Source organism: Copadichromis virginalis, linkage group LG9 (genome assembly GCF_057382275.1).
Source record: "Copadichromis virginalis isolate Kocher_CV1m ecotype Utaka linkage group LG9, C_Virginalis_male_GT1.1, whole genome shotgun sequence".
Lineage (NCBI taxonomy): Eukaryota > Metazoa > Chordata > Actinopteri > Cichliformes > Cichlidae > Copadichromis > Copadichromis virginalis.
In genome coordinates this window covers 34,624,488-34,642,151 of record NC_140626.1, presented here as the reverse complement: position 1 = coordinate 34,642,151, position 17,664 = coordinate 34,624,488, and the positions used below count along the sequence as shown (strand labels likewise).

General features: G+C 41.8%; 1 protein-coding gene across 2 annotated transcripts; it reads right to left on the bottom strand.

The window, feature by feature from the left end:
* Nucleotides 1-10,399: 10,399 nt before the first annotated feature.
* On the bottom strand, nt 10,400-17,407 carry LOC146702386 (uncharacterized). Of its 2 annotated transcripts, XM_085469082.1 has the most exons (15): nt 17,239-17,407; nt 16,427-16,632; nt 16,100-16,243; nt 15,389-15,527; nt 14,929-15,309; nt 14,757-14,886; nt 14,271-14,412; nt 14,003-14,146; nt 13,858-13,920; nt 13,565-13,623; nt 12,346-12,536; nt 11,859-12,259; nt 11,486-11,585; nt 11,107-11,302; nt 10,400-11,014 (listed from the first exon to the last, which is right to left on the bottom strand). In XM_085469082.1, the coding sequence occupies exons 1-15, from the start codon at nt 17,359-17,361 to the stop codon at nt 10,872-10,874; spliced, it is 2,562 nt and encodes an 853-aa protein (XP_085325208.1). In that variant the 5' UTR covers nt 17,362-17,407; the 3' UTR covers nt 10,400-10,871. The 2 variants fall into 2 exon arrangements, with proteins under 2 accessions (XP_085325208.1, XP_085325206.1); XM_085469080.1 differs by having other exon boundaries at nt 14,757-15,309.
* Nucleotides 17,408-17,664: the final 257 nt, after the last annotated feature.

Here is a 17,664-nt window from a genome sequence, read left to right as displayed (position 1 = left end):
TGTTCACATAAAGCCGACCAAACAGCGAGCAACAACAGACGCAATTCAACCGTCAATGAACATTGAGAGGCAGGTGACAGAGCCTCCTTACATCATCATCTTCACCTTTATTTATAAAGCACTTTAAAACAACCACAGCTGACACAAAGTGCTGCACACTGGAACTATAAAATAAAATTACATGAGATATAAATAAAAACCAAATAAAAGAAAAGTAAAATAATTTATTAAATAACTAATTCAATTAAAAGAGAAACTACAGGGAGTGCAGAATTATTAGGCAAATGAGTATTTTGTCCACATCATCCTCTTCATGCATGTTGTCTTACTCCAAGCTGTATAGGCTCGAAAGCCTACTACCAATTAAGCATATTAGGTGATGTGCATCTCTGTAATGAAAAGGGGTGTGGTCTAATGACATCAACACCCTATATCAGGTGTGCATAATTATAAGGCAACGTCCTTTCCTTTGGCAAAATGGGTCAAAAGAAGGACTTGACAGGCTCAGAAAAGTCAAAAATAGTGAGATATCTTGCAGAGGGATGCAGCAGTCTCAAAATTGCAAAGCTTCTGAAGCGTGATCATCGAACAATCAAGCGTTTCATTCAAAATAGTCAACAGGGTCGCAAGAAGCTTGTGGAAAAACCAAGGCGCAAAATAACTGCCCATGAACTGAGAAAAGTCAAGCGTGCAGCTGCCAAGATGCCACTTGCCACCAGTTTGGCCATATTTCAGAGCTGCAACATCACTGGAGTGCCCAAAAGCACAAGGTGTGCAATACTCAGAGACATGGCCAAGGTAAGAAAGGCTGAAAGACGACCACCACTGAACAAGACACACAAGCTGAAACGTCAAGACTGGGCCAAGAAATATCTCAAGACTGGTTTTTCTAAGGTTTTATGGACTGATGAAATGAGAGTGAGTCTTGATGGGCCAGATGGATGGGCCCGTGGCTGGATTGGTAAAGGGCAGAGAGCTCCAGTCCCACTCAGACGCCAGCAAGGTGGAGGTGGAGTACTGGTTTGGGCTGGTATCATCAAAGATGAGCTTGTGGGGCCTTTTCGGGTTGAGGATGGAGTCGAGCTCAACTCCCAGTCCTACTGCCAGTTTCTGGAAGACACCTTCTTCAAGCAGTGGTACAGGAAGAAGTCTGCATCCTTCAAGAAAAACATGATTTTCATGCAGGACAATGCTCCATCACACGCGTCCAAGTACTCCACAGCGTGGCTGCAAGAAAGGGTATAAAAGAAGAAAAACTAATGACATGGCCACCTTGTTCACCTGATCTGAACCCCATTGAGAACCTGTGGTCCATCATCAAATGTGAGATTTACAAGGAGGGAAAACAGTACACCTCTCTGAACAGTGTCTGGGAGGCTGTGGTTGCTGCTGCACGCAATGTTGATGGTGAACAGATCAAAACACTGACAGAATCCATGGATGGCAGGCTTTTGAGTGTCCTTGCAAAGAAAGGTGGCTATATTGGTCGCTGATTTGTTTTTGTTTTGTTTTTGAATGTCAGAAATGTATATTTGTGAATGTGGAGATGTTGTATTGGTGTCACTGGTAAAAATAAATCATTGAAATCAGAATCAGAATCAGAATACTTTATTAATCCCGAAGGAAATTAGGGTTACAGCAGGCAGCACTCTAATGGCGAATGCGCACTTACAAAGGAACCTTCTGACCAACTTTACACAAACATCACATTGGGGAGACACGTCAGAAAGGTAGGCTGATAGGAAAAAAACAACGAAAATACATAACATGAGGTAAGAGGAGGAGAAAAAAAACTCCACTCAGACTGAGCTCCTAGTGGGAGAACAGTTTGATAACAGAAAAAACACCTCAGCACAAAAAGCACATGACTATCAATACACCATAGAAACACAAGACAAGCAACAGGGGCGGGTAAAGGGTAAGAGAGAGCCGGTGTAGACAGCGCATCCGGTCCTGCAGCATGTCTGCGCTGGTCCAGTCAATTGCCATCTTCCCCGGTAGGGCACAAGCATCGAAGGCGTTTGGAAAGGGAGGGGGTATATATTTGTTTTTTGTTAAGTTGCCTAATAATTCTGCACAGTAATAGTCACCTGCACACACAGATATCCCCCTAAAATAGCTAAAACTAAAAACAAACTAAAAACTACTTCCACAAACATTCAGCTTTGATATTAATGAGTTTTTTGGGTTCATTGAGAACATGGTTGTTGTTCAATAATAAAATTATTCCTCAAAAATACAACTTGCCTAATAATTCTGCACTCCCTGTAAGTCTCACTGAGGATAAAGGCCAAAGAATAGAAATGGGTTTTAAGACGTGATTTAAAAGTGGACAGTGAAGGACATATACACAGAGTCCCTGCTAGTAATAGGTTAGCATATTCAAAACAGGCATGCTTATTGTTGCTTATTGAAAGCAGGCTTAAAGCATTCTGCTACAATCACACAGCTCCCCTCTCCACCACACGCATTTCTAAGACCTTCCTATTCCTATTCTGTATTTCAAATGAAAAACTGAAGAGTAAAAAAAGTCTTGTATATTGAGTCTTTCTAAATAAGAAAAGATTATGCATCGATGTTGTTGTTTTTTTGTTTTGCATTTAGTGTAAGTCTGTGTTTTACGTTTTCATATTTGTATGTCTCACAGTCTCTATTACTAATGATCCAGGCTTTAAATGTAGTACATCAGTAGTTGTTGTCCTCCCTCCTTCTTCTGAAAAAAGGACACAATGCCAACTTTTTAAGAAACATTCAACTAAAATAATTCAGCAAAATCATGAGGGGCGAGAGCTGTGAGTTGAGTTGGAGCTTGTTTGGTGGCTGTGAAGGGTTTGTGGGGTAGCTGTAGTTCAGGAGGTAGAGCAGGTCATCTACTCATCAGAGGGTTGGTGTTTTGATCTGCATGCCAAGCGTCCTTGGGCAAGACACTAACCCCAAGTTGCTCTCTGGTGAGTGTGTGGATGTCAGCTAGGAAGCACTGAAGAGCTTAGAAGAAAGTGCTTGGGGTGAAAATGGAGAAGATATAAAAATTGTCAGTGTTTGTCTATGCTTTAATACTCTGGTCTTTATGTTAATCAATCAATTGATCACTTTTTTACAATCCTCAAATTATATTTCTATTTTTTTCTATTTTTGAATTAATTAATTGTTCCTTCTAATATCTAGTATCAGTTCCACCTGCATCCACCCAGCGCTGGGGAGTGACCTGCAGTGCTATTATAGCTGTGCTACCCTCTTTGGCACACACATGGTGTTGCACACTGTTGAATAGACTTATGCTTGCTTCTTCTTCTTCTTCACGTTCTCTCAGCGTTCTGGTTTTTCCGGTTGTGCAATTCTTTTGACAAAGACAAAAAGAAGAAAGACAGGAGGAAAGAACAAATAACTACTACAAACAAAGACATACATTTACCCCACTTTGGTGCTTTTATGGGAAGTACAATATCCCAAAAAGCTTTAAACACATGTGGTTCCACATATTCTGCTTTTTATAATCTTCTTTGATTAAAGCACTTTAAATGCAGTGAGTACTCACTGATTTCAAACATGCAGTTTATCGGATCCTGTTCTTTTAAGCACTCAAGAGGGCCTTTAACTCAGCATTTTTAAAAATGTTCTCTAAAAAATACCTTAACCTTGAGTTTTCAAATTTTTTCCCCAAAACACTTTCACCATTTGATTTTTGACTTGACGTTTATACCAACACGGATGAGCAATGAGAAAAAAAATACAAATTGTTATATATATATTTAATGTAAAACTTCAACTTTCACCATCAAAAAATTTATAATTCATAAGGAGATTGATTTCTTAATTTCTTAGTTCATTACTGAATAATCAGTATAAATGAAGTTTCACAGAATTGCTCTGACTAGCACTCGCATAGACACTCACCGTGCATGCTTTTGTTTCCTTGTAAAATAAACGCGGTGCAACTCGCTACTCTGTGTCTCACTTCATAAGATCATTTTTCAGTCTCTGATAAAACCTCTTTAACTTTGCCCTGCTTCACTTCAGCAGCATCGATCTTTGCACAGGAAACATCCGTGTGGTGATTCATGGTTTTCTTCCATTTTTGATTTGCTGCAGCATATTTTCAAAGTGCTTATGTGCTGTAAAAGACAAAAAAAAATGAAGCCAGGAAAAAATCCTTCATGTTTTTCTGTGCTTGATCCTCAGTTACTTTGACATAGTGGCATGTGAAGCGACCTCTCTGCATTGAATCATACTTGTTATTAATCTCTGGCTGTCTTCCACAGCATGTCTTTATCCTGTCTCACTCCTCTCACCCCAACCGGTTGTGGCAGATAGCCGCTCCTCCAGCATGCTGGTGGTATCCAGCAGTGTTTTGCAGCACAAAGGAAGAATAAACCTTCCTGTTGTGAAGCTAACACCAGCTCTATGTGTGTGCCACTTCTACTCTTTACCACGGGTTAGTAAATGTGCATTAAAATGAATGTACATTGCACAGCCTACAAGTAGAGTATGTTGTTTATTTGAGAATGGAAGGAAGTGGTTTCTTTTGAGAATTGTGTGTAAATTGTGAGTTAAGGCTACATGTTAGGGGACTTGGCTAATGTGGAATAGTGTGTTGTGAAGCTAACCTAAACCACTGAGAGACTGCTGAACTCTGAGCCTTTAATGTATTATGCACTCTGTGAAACGGGTTTTATACCATGTGTTATTTTTCTAGTTAATGTTGTGGTTAAAAAGAAATTTTTGTGGTTTAATATCAAAGACAATTCTTGAGTGTTATAAGGTAACTTAGTGATCAATGGCGACTGCCTAGTAGGACTGTGTGCCATTAAAGTAGCATTGCACTCTATAGAGTTTGTAGTTTGCACAACAGTAGTCAATGTATTTGTGGGAAACCAGAGTGCAACACACAGACAAAAGGAAAGAGTCACATCATCCACAAAACGCAGAGATGAGAACAGAATCCGTGACCAAGGGCAGACCTGGCAGAGTCCAACACCCACCGGGAATGAGTCCGAGTTATTCTCAGTTATGCGGACCAAGCTCTTGCAAAGGTTATATAAGCTTTGAATGCTTATATAGCTTATATATGGGGTGTCTGGCCCATTGCCCCCATACTCCTGAACGCTCCTTTACACGGCTACAGCTCGACACACCTGGGAATAGGGATGGGTATCGAAAACTGTTTCCCACTGTTTCTCTTCCGTGGAATTGTTTGCCATTTTTGCAAACGATTCCCTTATCAATTCCAGTCGCCCGAATGATGTCACCACGTTGCGGAGCGTCATTTACCTGGCAGGAAACACGGCGGCTCAAACGCTCAAACGTTTGGTTATACTTTACGAGAACGGATGACAACAGGGCAACTTGCAATACTTGCAAAGCAGATATTTAATTTAAGGGAGGAAACACTACGAATATGCAAAAGCATTTGCTCACAAAACACGCGATGACCTTAAATGAATGTCGTGTTTTTAATTCCGCTCCGGACTCGTGAATCTCAACCCAGCAGCAGCGGTAACGTTTGCACGTCCTCTCCCGTTAATGCGGCAGGTAAATAATCAACAACAGTGCATATTATGTTAGCGCGATCTGCCTTATTACAAAACCATTACTGTGCATTTAGTGAGCATGATGAGACAGAGTCTGGCTCAGATGCTGGCAGTTCTCGCTGCAGTCTGCCGGTAGCGTCTCCTTTCAGGCCAGGATAGACGAATGTCACCGAGCAGAGACTCAGTTTGTGGTCAAAGGCTTGCACCCATTTGCCACAGCAGATGCCCCCGATTTCACTTTGGTAAGTGAATGTGTTTAATTGTAGGCAGGGACATTACTGGATATTCTTGTGTAGTTGCTACAGAATAATTTATGTTATGCTTTGTTATTGCTACAGAAGAATATTTATTTTATTATTTTACATTTACAATTTTTTTTCCTGGGGACCCTGTGACACCCCATTGAAGAGCCGTAGGCTGGATCTCTTAAGATCTCACTGTTGGGTTTGTAAGGCCATGTTACTCCTAAATTTCTATCTTGTTCAAAGAGAAGATATAAAACAAAGTTCTAAGCTAATTGTTAATAGGAAAATTGTACTTAGTAGTCAGTATAATCTTTTAATGATATAAGTTTGCATATGGTAGAATGCTGCATGTAATCATTTGTGTGTAGAAGTATATAGTTGGTGGCATATTGAAAGAATGTCTCATCCTAGGGGGCCTGTAACTCTTCAAGGTGTTCTAGCGTCCACCCCCACATCCTGGGAGCATGGGAAGAGGTCATACCTTGTTTTATTGTTTTAACGTAGCTATGTCTGTTTTAGTCTAAGTGCCTTTTGTTTAGATGAACTGCTGGACTTCCTCACTGTGTTATCTAGGGTGAACCATCTAGGGTGAGGGGGAGACTACCCTCTTCCTGACCAAGGATGTTCCTTTTGTGCTGTAATGTTATATGACCCTTTGATCAGCAAGACCACACACACACGCGCACACACACACACACACACACACACACACACACACACACACACACACACACACACACACACACACACACACACACACACACAAGCACCCACTGAAGTATAAATAAAGACCGGGGCAGTTTCTCAGTGCGAGTCTCAGGTCTGGAGGCTGCCCTTGCTAGCAAGAAGTTCCGTGTGTTTCTCTTCTCTGAGTCTTTACTGAAGAAGTGTTATAGAGTATATTTCTTAACATTATTTGGTCCTTCGTAGCCGGAGCAGAAAATATCTGAACTGTTATCTGTGACTCTGTTCCAGGATCCAGCACTGATTCCTGACGCCGTGGGGAGCCAGCACCGAAGCCTGTGCACAGCCCTCTTGGACAAGGAGAGAGCCCCAGGACGTCAAATTCGGGTCTGGGCCGGTGTTTTTAAATCTGGTCCACGGCGCTGGGATTCAGTCCGATGATCTGAACCACCAGTGAGAAGTCGGAGGGGGAGAAACACTATTTTGGTGTATAAAACGGCCGCAAAGGTTTAAAGAAATGTGATAAAATAGGTTTAAGTTCGCTAAAAGGAACTGTGTTTAGACTAGTTTTAGAGGCAGCTGAAATTACTTTGTGACAAATTAGCGCGCAAATGTCTGTGTGTGTGTGTGTGTGTGTGTGTGTGTGTGTGTGTGTGTGTGTGTGTGTGTGTGTGTATGTGTCTGGAAGTAAGTTGATTTTATAGCACAATACGCTGCCGAACTACTTCTATTTTTGTTTTCTTTGCTGAGGCTCACGTACTGGTGACAAAGGAGAACGGTTGAGTTTCATCTCATAAAACTGATACCGCTTCACCGTTAGGGTGAAGTCGAAGGCCGTATCAGTAAACCACTCTGAAGTCAAGCGTGCCAGCGACGGCCCAGCAAAATCTTTGAAAATGGGGAATAAACAAGTAAAATTAACACCTGATGAGGAATGGTTAGAAAAACACCAAACCGGAGCAGGTAAAATAAGTGCAAATAGGTGGAGAAATCCACAAAAAGCAAAAAAAAAAAAAAGCAGATTCTTTAGATTGCCCTGATCAACAACAGCCGGTGCTCCAGACCATTAATTTAACCAGTTGTTAATAGTAATCTGCATTAAGCTTAGGGTTGCTCAAATTCAGTTTAATGACATATGAGATGAAGTAAAATAGGTAAATATTTAAACTAATGACGTGCTCAGAGGCATTTGACCTGTTTGAAAGACTGTCGTCTTATTATGAGCCATGGTTGAGATATAGAGCACACCTGTGAAAACAACTAATATGTTGAACCCTGTATGAAACATCTAAAGGTACATGATGGAGAAGCTGAATTGAATATGAAAGTGCAAGACTTTGCCACTGTGTGGGGCAAAGCACGCAACCACTGTGAGGTGACATCTGGTGGCCAAAAATATGAAGAGCAGCTTGAATCTACAAAATAAAATGTACTGCTTCATTATGATTGCCCAATCTGCAGAGTGGAATTCTCAGTACTGTGGGCCACCATTGTGTTGCTTTGAACATGTATTTTTTGGGGGGGTGAAAAAACTGTCATGTCTATTTATTTAATAAATAAATGTGATCAATAAACTTTCCTTATTTAAACATGTGCCATGATGTGGTCTTTCTTTGCTTGTGACTTCTTGATGTTGGTAAATACAATAGATGAAAAATTCATATAATAATGTACAACACATTATGGAGGATGCTTCTGCTGTGAGGTCCTGCCTCCACATACTTTTGGAATTAATCACTGGACAGCTGGACAGGTATGTTTATAAGTAATATTATATTAGGCCAATTTTCCTAGACATATTTTTGACCTGGGGGTAGAATTGATTGTGAACTGGAAAGGGTGAATGCTTATAACCTTGTAAAGTAAAAACTCGATGTATTTAAGGTCATCCTGTTTTTATTTTAGAAGAGAATTTGTTCCACTGTTGTTATGGTGCCTGGGTCGTCGACCCAGTGTTTTGTGTTTTTGGTTCTTTGATTTTGATTATTTCATTATATTCTACCCTCATATATGCTGTGTGGTCTGTGCCCTTTTAAGTTATTTGGATTCTTAGTTTTGTTCTGTTTGAGTTCATGTTTGTCTCCGGAGTCTGCACTTTGGGTTCTCCATTTCACCACTCCTGCCTGCACGCAGCCTTCACATGACAGAAGATCGCACTTTTTCACTTCAGAGTTGGACGCTGAGATGGAAGGACTGGTTAAATTGCTGGACCGCATATCCCAGTCCAACAGCTTATGGGCTATGTCTGTGGGACTGAGCACAGTGGAAGCAATGGTGAAAACCAGCCCCTGGCTTCAGCAGTTTGCTTCGGAGGGGGCAGGTCAGGGCACGTGAGCTTGCCCTGTCTCTCACCACGCCAACGGCTATGCGGTCGGAGGATGAGGAGGTCGACTCCATTTCTCCACTGGTTCCCTCTTCCAGAAGGAAACGTCGCCCTCGCCAATCCTCTCCTCAGCCCTTTTCCGGGATTACAGAGAAATTCGGTGAGTCACGAGAGTGCTTTTCCTGTTTCTGCTACTGTTACTGTTCTGGCTCTTGGCTCCTCTCCTCCTCCTCCCCCTTAGTTTCCCTGCTTAGCCTCTTGTGTCCTTGTCTAGTCTCGTGGGGGTTTTTTTGTAGTACTTTTCCCTGGAACACTCTCTCACAGTCTGTTCTCTAAAACCTAAAAGAGGAATTATGGATTTGATCAACTGGTCTCTGAATGCAATTGACACCCTTTTCTTAATGAGAAGTCTGGGCTCGGGAGAGCCCGAGTGTCCTGGAGGTACTTTCCCTGCCGGATACACGATGGACGGGTGGTATAACTGGAGGGTCGTGTGCCTGGCGGGACTGTCGATCGAGGACGCTGAAGATATCTACCTATTCGGAACCATGATAACAGGGTTCTTGCTGATTGGAGCTGGCTAGGCCCTGGCTTATCGAAGAATTAAGAAAGCGGAATCGGCTGTTTCAAACCCCCACAAGGGGTCTGGTGTCTGCCCCTTCCTCTGTAAGACACAGAAAAGGAAAACACTTCCCTGCCTAGCCTTGATAATCTAATGTTATTATCCATTGTTCTTCTAGTGATTCAAAGTTGATTTAGAATATCATGTTCGGGACTCTCTGACCCAGAGACTTATTCTAACCATTATCCTTGTATGTAAGCATGTTTGCAATCCCACTCTGCACTCTAAGTCATTCCTACAATATATCAGTCGGACAGTCACACTGAACGAAGCTTCAAGCTTCAAGCAGGCCATCACTAGTTCAATCCATCATCCAAAAATGGAAAAAGTATGCCACATGCAATTTGGCAGGAGCCATGAAGGGGACACAGCAATCAGGTGGAAGATGTTCTGGTAAGACAAGACCAGAGTTGAGCTTTTGAGCCTAAATGCCAAGCGCTACATGAGGCGGGAAAGTAACACTGCTCATCACCCTGAACACACAATTCCCACTGTGAAACATGGTGTGGAAATATAAAGAATATTAATGTGTTAAAATGGCCCATTAAAAGTCCAGAAATCCCACTGAGCATCTGTGGCAAGACTCGAAAATTGCTATTCACAGACGCTCTGCATCCAATCTGGCTGAGCTTGAGCTATTTTGCAACGAAAAATAGGCAAAAACTTTGGTCTCTACATTTGCAACGCTGGTAGAGACATACCCCAAAAGACTCGCAGTGAATTGCAGTGAAAATATTGACGCAGGGGGATCTGAGTGCAATTGCACGCCACACTTTTCAAATTTTTATTTGCTTAAAATTTTGAAAACCATGTATCGTTTTGGTACCACTTCACAATTTTGTGCTCTTTGTGTTGGTTTGTCACAGAAAACCTCAATAAAAAACATCAAAGTTTGTGGATGTAAGGTGACAAAATGTGTCAAAGTTTAAAGGGTATGAATACTTTTTCAAGGCACTGTATATGCGCCATATGATGTGATGAAGAGTAACACTTTGACTGAGGAAGCACTAACACGTATGTTTTTATTGATTAATAACAAAGATGTATAGTAACCAGTCCAATGATAGCCATAGATATTCAAAGCAAAAATGATTATAGAGGAGCACACATCAACAGTAACACTTTCTGTGAATCACACTCTAACATATAAAAAGAAAAGCTGCTGTAAAGCTGCACGACTGAACAACAAGCCAAAGATTCATCTTTCAAAGTCTGTTTTATGTCTGTTTTCTCTTAAAGCTCACAAACACAAACACAGCTGTAACAGCTGGGACTGTGCCCTACATCATAAAGCTAATTGAGGTGACTGTTGTTGTGAGTTCACGCTACACAAATGAAGCTGAATTATAAAGAATTAAATTCATGATTGATTTAAACATGAGCAGATACACAAACACCGAAACTCTGACAGCAAAATGAGGTTCATTGAAAAGTAATGCAGGAACTGGTATTCTGATTACACTGCTGTCTTAATTTTCACTCGAGGCCAAACGCTGGTATTTGACCTTTGACATTTTGGCCCTGTACAGGAGCACTCCACAGATCATGGCAACAGCAGCAAGAAGACATCCAGCGATGAAGACCAGGTTCAGGTTCAGGTTCAGGTTGTTCCCTGAAGACCACAATAGAACCTCAGCATTGTTCACACTTTAGTGAAAGTCAAACAAAGAAGCTAATGTTAAGAAGCACTTTGTGTTTCCATACCTGCACTCATGCTGGTGTCTGCTGACCTCTTCAAACGCAGAGGACCCTGGGAAACGAAGTGCGCTGCAGTCTGGATGGCAGAGTCCCTCTTTCGGCGGTGGGAGTGGTGGTGATGGTTTGAGTTGATGCATCCCTGTGAGCACCTGCTGTTGGGATTCCCTGCTTCACACATCATTACTGAACAGCTGATGTATACCTGAGTGAAACAGGACACACTGTCAGTATATCAGCAGACGTACAGTTGCCCCCTCTAGTGGAACAAGAGCAGAGCTGCAGTCAAACCTTTGCTTCTCCGTCCCAGCCAAGGAGAAAACACAAATTGGGCATATTTATTAGTGCTTTTAGAAATTGGAGCTTCTAGATATCTACAGTTCTTTACCTGATCGTGCAAACCGATGAACTTGAAGGCCTCGATGCAGAATCTAAACTGTCTCTTGTTGTCGGTCTCATGGATCATCACAGTTGGGTCCACGGGGCACCTAATCAGAGCCGAGCACAAAGACGACACAGCTGCTGTAACTCCATGTCTTACAATCAAAGCTGCTACAGAAGCAGAGACATCACAGGGTTTCTACAGCATTTCAGAATCAAAGAAAAGAGAAAACTTTGGTAAAACTCTGGTTTTCCTTCTTTTCTTTTATATATTGATCCAATGGTGGGTTTTCGTATCAAACTTGGCCAAATTATCAAATGTTGAGGTAACTGATGTGCCCTAAATAATATACACTTCACTTCCTTCAGCACATGCGTACCCGTCTTCAATGATGGAGTAGGTTGGCTGGGAATTGGGGTTGTCGTACGGCGAGGCTCTGCAGGACTCCACAAACATCTCGGTGTCGTTGACTATGGAGGACGCATCTATCTCCATGTAAATCTTCTGCCCTACGTCGTACTCCAGAGGGTACAAACTGGGATCAATGATGCTTCTGAACTGGTTGTTGGGGTAAAACTCAAACTGGTAGGTGAACGTGCCGAAGCCTTTATCAAACACTTCCACCATCGTCCTGTGTGCTGTGAAGCCCAGTGACACGTTCCCCTTTTTGGGGTACTGACAGTAGAACTCTACTTCCAGGTTATGTTTCCTGGTGATCAGAGCTCCGCTGTCATCCACTGTGGTGATTTCATTCTTGAAAATGAGATGTTCCTCGTCTTCCTGCAGAGTCAAACATCACTCTGTCAGTCCTCGTTCTGGTATCTAAACCAACAACAACAGAATAGATACAAAGGAGCTCTGGTTACCTCGATCTGAGTGCCACAAGCATTGAGAGGGATGACGCCGATGATGTGAGTGCTGTTGGAGTATCTCTCCAGGCTGCAGAGGGTGTTGCTGGGCTCACTGAGACGCAGGTGATCCTCACGGAGTCCACGGAGGGACGATTTCTCCACCTCGACTCTCATTTCAGACTCAGTGCAGATCACGTTGGTTTTAACTGAAACAAGTTAAAAACATATAAAATATGTTATGATGTAAGAAAACATACAGACTTAGAATTTACCTTATGATACCCATTCAAAGGACTCTTCATGTCACGGTACTGGGTCGTGTGACCCAGTGTTTGAGTTTTAGGTATTTTTGTATTCATTTTCGATCTAGTTAATTTCTAGGTTGCTGGTTAGTCATTATTTCTTAGTTGTTTCTGTCATCTCCCCCTGTCCTCAGTCTCCCTGGTTCCTGCGTCTACGTGTCATGTTTCTTGTCGGTTATGTTAAGTTCATGTCTATGTCTCCGTGTTTCCTGTTTTATTTTGGAAGAGTCTGGTGTCCTTTGTTCATTGTAGTTAATGTTGCTCTCCTCTGTATTGTCATTATGTTTCATTCGAGTCAGCTGTGTCCTCATGTGTCTCCACTTCCCCAGATCACCTCATGTGTGTATTTAAGTCCTCAGTCTTCCTTTGTTTGCCGTTGTGTTGTCTGTGTATCTCCCCTATCTCTTGTCATAGTTTGTATAGTGTTTAGTCATAGTCTAAATTCTCAGTAAGAGTCATAGTTTCCTAGTATATGTTCAGGTTTTCCCTCAGTTACTTTCTTGTTGTTTTTTCCGTGAGTTTTTGGCCCTAAATAAAGGCTCGCTTTTTGTTAAGTTCAGTTTTGTCTCCTCGCCTCTGTCTGCTCTTGGGTCCTCAACTCACTCCACACGGTCTGCCCTCGCAGACCATGACACTTCATTAAGCTAAACCTAATGCAATCCAACACAACAGATTTAAAGATTTACAATTTCAGTTTATTTTAATGTTGCCAGAAATATGTCAAAATTCTCCAACTTCAATTGTCAAAAAGTTAGAATATTAACTATAAAAAGAATGAGTTAAGTCTAAAAAAAAAAATATTGACAATAGAAAATTGAGAATATGTCCAAAAAGTTGACATATTTTCTATTTTTATTTTTAGTTATTTATTTTGTTTTTTATTTTTATTTTTATTTTTTTTATTTTGATATCAAAGACAACTTTAGACTCACTTTCCTCTGTTCCAACTTTCAAGATGACACACCTCATCTCGGACTGATAGACGCCGGACCTGAAGAGACAGAACGATAAGTTGACTTAATGTGTGACTTAAATAATTTTCCTTTTTATTATTTCTTCAAATACTCTTGAAATTGTAAAGCTTAAGGTCAAATGAGGAGAGCTTCATTTTATAATTTGTTCATAGTGGCATTATTTATTCCAAAAGCACATTTATTTAAACTTCTCACACCTAGGCAGAAAATCAATTTTTTTAAAGCACTAAAAACAACAAAAAGTCACTTACTGTGAAGTCGGGGTGCCGTGGTTATGAGAGTGGGTATTGCCTGGAAAACTGGTCACTGCTGACCTGAAAAACCCACAAAGAGTCCAATCATGACTTTGCTCTCCCAAACTATTTCTGTGTTTAAAGGAATGAAACCGAGGCTAACCCTGTCGCCGATTCAACAGCAAAGCACACTGGGAAATAATCTCCCAGATCGCTGGAGAACGGCGTCCACCGAAGCACAAACTCATTATGTGTGGTTCTGTGCTTGGTCATATTCATTGGCCCGCTCATGATGATATCTTGTATTCTGTAAGAAAACCACAGAAGGAAGCAAGGATTAGCTCATTAATGCTGAGCTGAGCTTTCCTGCTGAAGTGATAATAATGTTTCGCTGCCATCAGGCCTCCTTAATCAAGCTTTGTCTCACTCACGCTGCATATGAAGCCTGTGCTTTGATTCTGATCTCCACCTCTTTGTTGACCTCTGCATGAATGCGCTGTCCGTGTGCAGGTGTTGGGTGCACAAACTGGGGCAAGTATAGTCCCTCCTGGCATGAAGGAGCAGGTGGATCCACTGGAGTACAGTTAGAGTAGTAACAAATAAGCATCCATTACCAAAACAGGAAGGAGCAGCTGTCTGCATAGCAAAAGTTTAAGGCTTTAAACAAACACGTGAAGTGGAGTTTGGTTCTTGGGCTGCTGAAGAATTCAGTGCAAACAGGTAAAACTAATATTAAGTTTTTAAGATAAACTGTGGGTCACATGAGTAAATAGGTCTGCTGCAATCAGCTGTTTCTACCACAGTTACCACTGTCTTCATGTGCAGAGTCATGAAAGCAGCAACATGCTGAGAACGGAGCAGAGCGGAGTGTGCTGCATCATCACATCATCAAACACTGAGACAACAATGGGCCTTACCAACGAAAGAGAACTGCAACGGTAGTTTACTGAGGGGAAGAGAGGTCTCCTGCAGCGGTCTGCCCGTAGTCCACCACCATGGTGTGGTAGTGGGGGCAGCTGTAGTTGTAGTAGGAGCGGCTGTAGTTGTAGTGGGTGCAGCTGTAGTTGTAGTAGGAGCGGCTGTAGTTGTCCACCACCACCATGATGTGGTAGTGGGGGCTGTTGTAGTTGTAGTGGGTGCGGCTGTAGTTGTAGTGGGTGCAGCTGTAGTTGTAGTGGGTGCAGCTGTAGTTGTAGTAGGAGCGACTGTAGTTGTCCACCACCACCATGATGTGGTAGTGGGGGCTGTTGTAGTTGTAGTGGGCGCAGCTGTAGTTGTAGTAGGAGCAGCTGTAGTTGTAGTAGGAGCGGCTGTAGTTGTAGTAGGAACGGACAGAGGAGACCTGGAGGACTGGGATCCATCGGAGTATCTCAGACTGATGTGTCCTTGTGGGAAATCCTCCACCACCAACTCAAATGCATTCACCCTGGGGTCAGCATTAGTGTATTGGTAATGTAACGTGCAGGAGTCCTGACAGTGAGACATTTTGGAGTTAAAAGGGAAAAACCACAAGTGAGTTATTGTACAGTGCATTAGAACATCAGCTAACCTGGTGTAAGTGGAAGCCTGAATGTTGGGTGCAGCCGTAGCACTCTGCACTTCCTGGATTTCCATATCTGCATCTGACTTTGTCTCCATCAGGATCAAAGGACATCAGCTTGTATGTCCGTGGGCAGTTTTCAGGAACTCTTTAATAAACACATTAACAAAGTCTCTCTCAGTGTCTCACACAGTAACATGAGTCAAGCACTGGCATGATTATCTTGTATTATCTTGTAAAACTGATCAAGAAGGTAGAAAGAAAAATATATAGACAATAGAATGAAAACTAAAATTAATTTGTCTGCTAGTTGATAAAAAACAAGAACTTCTTGTTTTCCTTTTTCAGAGAAGCAGGTTTTGCCACATGATGACATTTTCAAATTCTGCTGTTTAGAGGCTCATAGTTTAATTGGAGATAAATTATCTGAATTTCAGGAGCTGGACCTCGCCTCCAAACACACCCCTTCCAGTTCTAATGCATGTTTGTTTTTGTGCCCCACCCTACCTCTCCTTTTTTAATTCTTTCAATTCTTTCCATTCTTCACTTCTGCTTAGTACACTGGGATCTGCCAGGCCTGGTAGCCGCCACCAGTCCCCTTCGAGGCCTTCCCCAAACCGCAGCTCAGCTCATGTTTTCGCCTTTATCTACTAAAAATGCTGTCAAATCTGAAATGAGGACGTGGGCCCAGTGAGAGAAATCAAACTTCAGGAAGCTTACCTGAGGAAAGGTAGGATGGCAACTTCTGGTGCTCTGTTTGGTTTTCCAGTGTCGGATCTTTCTCCCAAATCCACAAGAGTGTTCAAGTACCATGGATAGCCCCAGTAAGAGGTACGTGTGGGGATCCAGCAGCAGCTCGCTGCCCTGGTTTGTTTGGAAATAACAAAGTCATCCACCCACCAAGCTCTTGTTTTATCATAATATCAGACAGATTTAATGACTGTGGTGACTTTAGATGAATAATAATTAATAAAAATTAATAACCAATAATTACACACAATGAAGCACATCAACAGTATCTTCATACTTAAAATGAAAAATGCTCACTGCATTTCAAAAGGTCTGTTGCTCGGGACGACCCGCGTGGTGACGGTTTCAGCTTCACACCATTGTCTGTTATAGAGTGGAGCACTGGTGCTGCTGTCCAGTCTGCCTCTCTGACTTCTGGAGGTGTAGCCACAGTATCCACTGGAACAATACCAGTAGAGGGTGTCGTAACATCCATCATAGGTGTCTCTGTCCCGAATTTCCACCTTTAAAACATACAAGCAACTCAGTCAGATTTTAGTTTATCACTCCATGTTATCTGCAAGAAGAAGGTTCTGTATCTGTGTTTGATCATGTGATCACAATTTTAACACAATCAATAACAAGTGTAGGTCATGGAAGCCACGTCTGCAGCCATTGATTAGTCAAAGCACTCTGGATTTAGAGGTGAAGAAAGTGAAACACACAATACTATTACAACTACTACAACTACCAATACTACTACTAATAAATAATACATTTTTTGAGGAGCATCTTTCAGTAACAACTATGTGACAACGGACTTTTATTAGTTTTATTCAGTTTTTTTAAAAAGTTAACTATTTGTTTAAACTTTTATAAAAGACAACATGTGTGCACTCGTGCGTTTAAAAATAATAATGTGTTTCAAGATATATGGATAAGTTAAGAAGCGACACCTTTTACATTTTTAACTTCATTTTCTGTTTCTTCTATCAGAATAATCAGACCTGTGCACAGAAGGAAATAAAAGTCAGAATAATCAGTGTGAAAAGAGGAGATTCCTGTTCTGTCACAGCTTCACTTATTATCTGTCATTAACATTAAGTACAGTTAAACGTTGTGTATCTCACATTAAATGAGCCATCAGGGTTTCTTCCTTTGTAGGTGTAGGTCGTGGTTCCCCCAAAAAAATGAGAAGCAGACACCAGTGAGACCAGGAGCAGCTGAAGCAGGAGCATCAGTGTGGACGCCATGATCCTCCAAACCCACCTCTGTCTCCAGAGATGCTGCTCACATCCACCTGCAGCATCTTTATATACGAAGCAGGGCACAGTCCTGCCAAGTCTAGTGGCATGCACGCTATGTGAGAGAATAATAAGAGCTGCAAAACTGGTCTGAGCAGGAAAACACACCTGTTTAAAAAAATAGATACTGTAAATGAGTAAATGAAACCTAACTTCTCTGATTCCTGGCACACAGACCGTGTTATTGTTATCCTGTAAACACAGGGTTACGCCTGAAAACCAGTTTAATCCATGTGATAGTTTCACATGACA